The 9,036-nt window shown below is 39.6% G+C and overlaps 1 protein-coding gene across 1 annotated transcript; it reads right to left on the reverse strand.

Annotated features, from left to right (window-relative positions):
• Positions 1–2,531: 2,531 nt before the first annotated feature.
• Positions 2,532–7,967, reverse strand: LOC104157055 (tektin-5-like; the record flags this gene model as incomplete). The annotated part of the gene is given in 5 exon segments (XM_009701869.1): positions 2,532–2,675; positions 4,335–4,405; positions 6,083–6,125; positions 6,127–6,161; positions 7,407–7,967. Coding segments are annotated over 5 exon segments (854 nt in total), but the record flags the coding sequence as incomplete, so codon positions are not given.
• Between the last annotated feature and the right edge of the window lie 1,069 nt (positions 7,968–9,036).

Raw genomic sequence — 9,036 nt, forward strand, 5'->3', positions numbered from 1 at the left:
CTGGCCCAGCCTTAAACGGTGACACACAGCTCTAGGTGACACACAGCTCTTCAGATAGCTCTGGTCTGTTATCAGAGCAGCCCTACCTCATGAGATATGTATGACTTGCATAATAAAGCATGTGGTTTTGACCTCCTAGTAGCCTTCATCATCATAAGGAATGATAGCAGGAAAATAAGGCACTGACTTAAGAGTAAGGAGAACTGGAATTTTCTCCCAGCCCCAACATTGTCCTGCTGTGTCATTTAGGTAAGTATCTCCATCCTCTTACTTCTCCACATATTAAAATTAATAGCTTTGCTTTAACTTACAGTTAAATTTAGTCATGTCTGTGAGACAAGCAGAAATGTCTCTACTATGGCAACGCCTTGTATAACAATATGCAGAGAAAGACTGAATACAGGGCTCCTCCACTGCAAAATGCCACCCATGAACGTTCCTGCTGCAATGTCCTGTACGTAAACAAACTTTGGGATGCTTGGTTTTGTGTCCAAGCTTCAAAGATCGCCCCTATTATCATAATTAGTTGAACATAACTCCCAGACACAGATCTTTCCAAACCAGGAGTCTGCAGGGCTCTAAACTTGCAGCCTGAGCCCCTGGCTTGAAAACTGCCGGTAACAGCATAAGCTACTCTCTTTGGAGTTAAATTCACCACTTTCTTTAATGCATTGCCTAGCCTACTAGATCACTTCTCTCTTCACTGAGAAATATTTAGTGTATTTTTTGAAAAGGTACAGGTATTTTACTTGCCAAATTGAAAGGCTGAGACAAACTTCTGTCTGCATTTAGACTTCTTTCTCCACACAAAACTTCCTTCTAAGAATTATGCCTGTATGTTAAACTCTGCAGGGACAGGACACTATTTTTTGAGTTTCACATTTACTCTAGATTTTAATTGAACACTGAGAGTAAATATTAAGGGATCAAAAAAAAGGAAGTTAGTTTTGTCAGTGCTTGTTTTTTCAGTGGCCTTTTTTTTGGTTTTTCATAGGGTATTCCTCTCTCCAAACTGAAGTACTGATCTTCCTAAATGATTTGGAATTCCTTAGTGCTACACATTTATTTGCATAGTTGCCCTGGAAAGTTTCAGGTAACCAACCTGATACCATAGTAAATTACATAAATCGGTGTACTAAACCTGAGCTGACATTGCTTACAGCTACTGTCCCAGACAATCTCAGTGTACTTTCTACAGCGTATTTGGTTTGGGTTTTTTCCCATTCTATGGTCTGATGGATTATATTAATTTTCTCATCAGAAGATTAAATTTCCAAGTAGGTTTCCATCTTGACTATGTGAAATACTTAGTACTTAATCTGTTCTTTAACATTGCTTTTCAGACTAATTTATCTGGCTGGCTCTGTTGAGGCAGAAAACACCTGCTCTGCTCCTGAATGCTGCAGGTGTGTCTCAGTCTGCCAAATAGTTTCAGGAAAATGTTAATGAAAAATGTCATTTCTGTGGGTAATAGTTGGTGAGAAAGGAAAAGGGCTGTAAAACTTAGCCACATGAATCTGCTTTTTACTAGAGCTGACAAGAATAATTTTATTCATTGCTAATCCTAAAAGTAGGTAGTGTTACTAGAGTCAGCAGAATGCCTGCCAAATTTCCTTTGAATATGCCCTCATTTCAGTAGTGAATGAGGTGATCTTTTAATGAAAAGCAGAACATAAGCAAACAAATAATACTGTTTGGGGGTTTTTTCCCTCATTCCAAGACGGCAGAGTCATCATTTGTGAAGTACATTCACCATTCAAATACTGCTATGTTAAAGAGTGATAAGGGAACTAACAAGTCATTAGCACAAAAACACTGCCCTCTATTGCAAGCTGCTTTTCTTTTGGTTTGGATGCAGGTCTTGATGAGGCCACTACTAAAAAACAGTTTTAAAACTGTATACAATTGGGACATTTTAGTTCAGTAATTTTAATTCAATCTGTAATGCTAAAGCTGTGCCAAATCTTTTTGATCATCCTGTTTAATACATATCTCTGTATAGCTCGATGGACTAATTTCCAAGTAACCTAGGCTATTTTTACAGAAAGTATACATAGTCCTTGGTGTACACTTGCATGCTGTTTACCATGTTGCACTTAACTGCACACCTTAGCTGAATTTTGATTTGATTTGATGTGGCTTTGAAACCTGAAGGCCACAGAACCACGTAAGTCAAAACCACAGGGAGGCATCTGCACAAAGAGTTTGAGGGCAAGGAGTCAGCTGCAACACAGTTATAAATGATTGTCCTCACTGAAAAACACAACTCACAGCACCTCAATGAATGCTGTAGGTGCTGCAGACTGTCAGCTTCTGCCTGGCCTCCAGCAATGGCAGCTGTTAGGAGGCAGGGAGTAATTGAGGATGAAGGAGAGCTTCACACTAAGGAAAAACAGGTCCATGCAGAGAGAGAAGCCACTTCTTTCTGTTACCACTTCTCAAAGATAAGGCTAGGACTTGTGCTGTAATCAGGCTCCTACTTACAGTAGGGAGCATGGAAAGCAAAGACTACTGTAGCCCCTCATACTCACATCCCATCTGCTTTTTCTGCTCCATGGTAAAAGTTGATGCTGTCTGATGTGTCCCTCAGGTTAAAGCACTTCTCATCAATAAAACGGGCTGAGTTTTTGTCAGAAAGATCCTGCTCCAGGGCATGCTGTGCATCTCTGTTGATGCTGTGAAGGGGAAAGACTTACTTTAATCTGAACCACCTTTAATGCTGTTGTGCTAAATAGTTAATTGCTTTCATTAGCTTCCTACAATGCTTCATTTTATAGTTTGTTGGCATTTAGAGTGGCTTGAAAACACTTGGTGCTGTAATTTAGCTAGAGGGAGCTGCTGTACCATTCATCTCTTCTGGCCTCTAGCAAGTATTCCCCGAAGAATTGTGTTTAACTTGCTGCATTTAATAATGTTTGTCATTTTGATGACAGATGACCACAAGGGTGAAAAACAACAGGTAGGTGTTGTGTGGCATGAAGGAAAGCCTCAGAGCAAAAGGGAGGAGGTTTCCCGTGATAATCTTCATGCCAGCACAGCTGTAAGTGAGAAAGAAAAGGGCAGATCAGAGTTGTGGTTTCCCATCTCTCTTGATTTGGGGGACAAATTCACTTAGCATAATTCAAATTGTACATCACTGGAAAATCTGTTTAAATATTTCTGCTCATCTTGATCAAGAGGAGGGAAATATGTTGTTCCATCTCTGCTTTCTTACCCACAAGGAACTTTTGGAGTAAGCTAATCTCTTTTGGCTCTTCCAAAAGGCAGAAAGGCCTGGCAGACCTTGGGCTAGAATGAAAGTAATATGGATGAAGAAAGAATCAAAGCCCAGCAGACATATTGACATTTTTTGCAAATATTGCTGTTTCCATGATGTACTTGTCAATTGGCTTTACTAGCTGTCTGCCTGATGTGGTGACAGAACTGAATCAAACGTAACCAGAAATGCCAGCCTAAAGAGCTAGACAGACTTCATGCCACCAAATATGAACCTAGCTTTTACCTGATCATATACCCAATATATTACAGCAGTAGGATGAATTGCAGAAATGCATCTAACCTGACTCATGCAAGTCCTGAGTGCCATTAATAAGAGTAATCATTTATAAAATCAACTTATCTCTTTTTCTCCTGTAATGTAATAATCAAGAACTGTACAATTTTATCTTCCTTGTGTGTATTTGAACTCCTTCTTTTGGGAATTATGTGATGTAAACATGACTTTTAAAATTTGTGTCAGTTCTGTGTAGTTAACAGAACACTGTATTCAGAATAGTTTTGCCTAATTAAATGATGACTTAAATATAATTTGTATTTACTAGGATATTTGTGTACTGTCAAAGAAATAAAACACATTCCAAAGCCTCCCATAACAAAAACATAAAAATATACATAAAAATAATTTAAGTCCGTTCCATAACTCATCTCATACCTTATGATGTGCTTGGATTCCTGTTTCTGTTGTCAATAATAAATTTCCTTTGAATTTAGTTTTGTAATTAAAAAAAAATATTCCCTTTGAACTTCACTCCAGTGTGCCACATAGCAATGTTGGCACAACCAAGCTATAATTTTGGTGTCCCTAATTTTAATGAAGGATGTCAGATTAAACATGACTTTAAAAATTGAGTCATAGTTATCTTTAAATAGTAAGTATTGCTCTTCTCTGGTTTAACATACAAATTCTGCCATTGGAAGAATTAGAAGTGGAGGGCAATGAGCATCTAACAGGCTAAGTCTCTGCTTTTACTTTTGCTATTTTCAGTCTGTCGTTAGATACTAGCTAACACTGAATTCAGCTTTCTTATCTTTAAAACAGGGATTAAATGTCTTACCCCAACTGGTGACTGATTTTTTGTGCAAGTTTTGTCAATGTTTCTTGACCGTCCTTAAGTACATCAAGCTCCTATGGTGGAAAATATACAGTGTCAGTGCTTTCGTGAAACTTCATTTGGTTTAGTGTATTTACCCTTTATATTCTGCATTCTAGATTTTACAACCATCTCTCATATCTCAAATGCAATGTAGGTCAAGAAAGGGGTTTTGGTCCCTCTCTTCCTCAGTGCTACAAAGTTGTATCTTCTGACTTGGTTTTGTATGGGTTTTTATATTATATCAAACATATCAATAGATTTTATTGGACAGAGTCATTCTGATAAAGCCAAATTTTGCTTGGCTTAAGTATAATGAAGATACTTGAAACATGAATCTTAATCCATTAGACTACCCTCTCTGACTACTTCTACATTTTTCTAGAACGATACAAGTATTTTGCTAGTAGTGGAGTAGCTTGAAAATATCTCTGATTTCAGAAACAGGCTCCTTAAGGAAGTATATTGTAATATTCTTCAAAACTGTAAGTATTAGTCAAAGAAATTCAAAGCCAGGTTCCACTCAGCTTAAAATAAATAACAAATACTCAAACCGACCACATTGAAAACTATGCAAACATGGTAATTACGGTCCTTCAAACAACATTATGGTGTTCCAGCCTCTTTCCTTTTTAAAAACTCTGTTTTAGCCCAACATACCCTCTTACCAAAGTGTGTACAGTTCTGTCAGTTTTAAAACAGGGAATGAAGTGTTTTGAATTATTTGAAGTCATTAAGACACCCGAAATTTAAACATACAGGCTCTGTCTCTGTACTTGTACAGTATGTGTAGGAGTCACAGCAACTTTAGGAACTGGCTTTCCTGCTATTACAAAATGAGCGTTTGTTGTCCTTTATTGTCACTGTCTGGCTTGCTCCATAGTCAGAGCAGTGCTTGGGGAGATCAGGCAAAAGAGCCTTTAGTTTTCATTTTGAAAAAATAGGTTTTTCATCTGTTCATATGGAACATTTAGCAGTATTTTATCCAACTCAAAATTCTCATGCTAAATTAAGTGCTGAAATACTTAAGATATATATTAGCTCCTTGATTCTGCAATAAAACTCTAAAACTCCAAGTTGCAGGCTGTAGGCTCTGAACAAGCATCTTGGTTATCCATGTGGTCTGCACATCCTTCTGTATCCAAAAAAGTGCTTGAAGCAATGCCATTGTCCCATAATGTTCTTTCCTAGTATTTTTGTTCTCACACACATCCAATATAACTTCTTTGAAATATGTTAGCAAAATGTTATTTGATTTTTTTTTTTTTTTACTTAAAAGATTTAGTGATCACTACTGTCCATATAATTTTCTTTATTGAGTAACACCATATATATAGCAAGGCAGTAAACCAGCATCTTTTTTTGTAAGCCCTAAGAACTTCTGAGATTTTTATAGACCATGGCCAAGAAAGCAATCTTCAGAAATATTTCTTTTTTTTTTTTTTAATAGAATAAGGAAAGATAGAACTAGACAAGACCTTACAAGGATGCTAGGCTATTCCTTTTGCTCCAGGAAGGATGAATAGAACATTCATCATCCACCATCCCCAATATATACAGTTTTACCAAATTTCTTCCTCTCTCCCCTCCCCATCAGTCTTCCAAATGAATGAAAGGAAGAAACTGTTGCAGTGTTTTTACCTTGATAAATATTTAGTTGGATTTTAGTTATTTCCACAGTTTGAAAAATAAACTAGTAAGTCTGATCTTACCTTTATGAGGTTCTTTTCCACATCGTCGTGAACTCAGTCTATACTGCTTCTCACGGTGGTACAAGCATTCTAAAGCTACCTGCAAGCAAACCGAGGAACATTTGTAATAGGCTCAGTACTGCTTTGTGGAGTGAAACCTTGTACCTTGCTGAAGGGGCCATGGAGCTGCCACGGCAAGTAATGACCATCCATTGAGGGTGGAACAGAGGAGGAGGTGCTTTCATTGCGCTCAACTGATCCATCTTAGTGGCTTATCCCTACTTACCTGCTAATACATACTTTTAAGGATTAGCTGCCACCATAGCTGCCATTTGATTAGCTGCTTCTTTATGTGCAGCAAGGCCTACATCTCAACATGCCCAAGCTTTGTTGTAAATTGTGTGGATTAAAACACCTGTGTTGTTCTACACTCATCCATAGCAAAATCCTTTAATCTCATCTCCCTTCGTCCTCCCTCACCCAATGCCAAAGTTTGAAAGTTTCATGCCTATACAAGAGAGTAACTGCATAACTGCAGTCATTGAATAGGGAATTCAGTTTACCTGCCCCAGCAGGTTAACTTTACTCTTAATGTCTCATCCACTTGTTTAGAACCATACTAATAAATGAAACAGCATTAGCTGGCACAAAACCTTTAGGCAGAAAATGTTCCCCGAGTGGAAGGCATCCTCAGCCTGCCACTGAATCAGTACAGATACAGACAACTAAAAAAGTTATCATTGAATACTGAATTTTGGTTTTCTATTTGCACTTGCCTAGAAACATGATAGACATAGCTTCCATCAGCAGTATTCCAGATGTTTATGAGAGAACTTTGACTCTAGTTTTTGCATGTTTTGAGTTTTTGCTAGCATCATTCATTGACACTTACGTTACTGTGGCTTTTACTGTTGCCTTTAAGATTCTGGAGAACTTCAAAATGTAACACAAATTATATGCTATGCTAAGTGAAAATACTATTTTCACCAAGAAACAGTAGAAAATTCAGAGCTAGGTAAGAATATCGGGATATTGCAGCTTACAGGGCCATCTTCTGCTCTCCTGTAACGTATTGAGCTGGCCGGCCAGTGCCTGAGGGAGAGACAGCATCCTGGAGCCTCAAGCAGAAAGGAAGGGAAAAAGGGTGTAGAAACGTCTCAAGAGATTCCTTTGTTGACTTTTACATATAAAGCAAATAATGGCCAGGTTTCCTTCTTACTGGGGGTAATGTTTCACCAAGATCTGTCTTGCTGTAAAAGTCATACTAGTGTTCAACAGAGATAAAGCCATTTTCTTTACCCATTCTGCAGTACAGTCATGAAATAACTAGCTCTGTCAAACATACCTTCAGTGGTCCTTCTATTTCATTTGCAGTACATTCGAGCCACTTCTTTACAGTTTCCAAGGCTTGGGTCTCTTTCAGCAGACACTCTAGCTCATAGATGAGCTCAGATCTCCAGAAACCAATGTTGGAGATCCTCTCTCCCAGATTTCTTCTACTGTCTTCTTGCGTCTGATAAGTCAGTTGATCCTTATCTTGCGTCAGTCTCATTGAATCAGCATTCAGTCTACCAGCACAGTGCCTGGAGGCTTCAGAGGCTTTTATTTGAACCATGTTTGCGTGGTGCCAGTCACAAGTGCTGTGGCGGGCATGCAGGCTAGAGCGTAAGGCAGGCAGAACAGCGAGCGGCCACCCAGCGGGATTAAATTGCTTTTCAGAGCTCGGAGGGGCCAAAACCACTTTGTGAAGCTGACTGGGCCTCCAGGAGCTGAGGTAGCAGCAGCCTGGTAGGTAGTAGAGTTGATAGGTGTCCTTGGTGGTGCTGGTGGGAGCTAGATCCGGGAACAGGCAGCATTTCTTTGTGCCACAGTAACTGGCTGGTGATGTGGTCCCCAGAAACTCCATCCTGCACTGGGCTCAGGCGGCCACCGGCCGGCTGTCCAGCATTCGCAGCTGCTCTGGGCAGCCCCAAGCCTCCACCACCCTTCCTGGGCTGCGTGGTGCCTTGTGACATGGCAGAGGTATCACAGTGCTCCAAGGGATGTTCCGTCTTGCCAGCAGACTGAAACCCGCCTGGGTCCAGGCGTTCCGGGGGGCCTCTGTCCGTCCCTCCCATCCTAGGGCATGTTGGTTTTCCCACAAAGAAGCAGTGCTTTCCCTCGCAGAGCAGCGCGGTGCGTGTTGGGACCTGGAGCTCTAGACACGATGTCAGCGAGGCTGTTCGGTTATAGTGCAGAGGGATTTGCCAAACGCTCACCCTGGATGGGTCTGTAGGTTTACTTTCAGTGAGCTTACCTTGAGCAAAATGAAATAAAAGTTTCACTTCAGAGTGGTTCATGTGTATCAGTCAGTGGCTGCAGTGAAGGCAAGCCTTCTGAACCGAAACACAGGCTCTGGGAGTCATCTCTTACCATTGTCTAGTGATCTCTGCAGATGGTTTGGTCCAAATGGACAAAAAAAACGTATAACTATCTTGGGCTTTGCTCTTCCCCTCAACTGTATTTATCTTCTGTAAAAAGTATAAAAAATGGGAGAGACCTTCCTCTGATGATGATCTTCCTCCAGTTTAAAATGTTGAGTAACTTCTCAGATAACTTTCCTTAATTTTTCCTTTCAGCCTTCTGGCCTGTCTGGCAAAAAAACTGTTGCTGAAATCCAGTGCTCTAAAATTATATTGTGACCCATCTTCTGTGCCAAGAATTTTGAACATAAACAATTATTTGTAATTAGGCACTGTATTTCACTATCCTAGGAGTCCTTAAATCAACAGAGATTTCTTCTAGGTTGAATGCAGGACAATTGCAATCGTTTCTTCTTCTCCAGATATATAACTACGAAACAGCTTGTTAACCTTTTTTCAACCTGGGGAAATAAAATATATATGTATATATATGCATTACATTACAGCTTATCTTGTCTCAGAAAGCTAGCATGACATTACACCCCAGCTAAAAAAAGTAGAGGTAATTTTAAA

This window comes from Cariama cristata, unplaced genomic scaffold (assembly GCF_000690535.1).
Source record: "Cariama cristata isolate BGI_N322 unplaced genomic scaffold, ASM69053v1 Scaffold45236, whole genome shotgun sequence".
Lineage (NCBI taxonomy): Eukaryota > Metazoa > Chordata > Aves > Cariamiformes > Cariamidae > Cariama > Cariama cristata.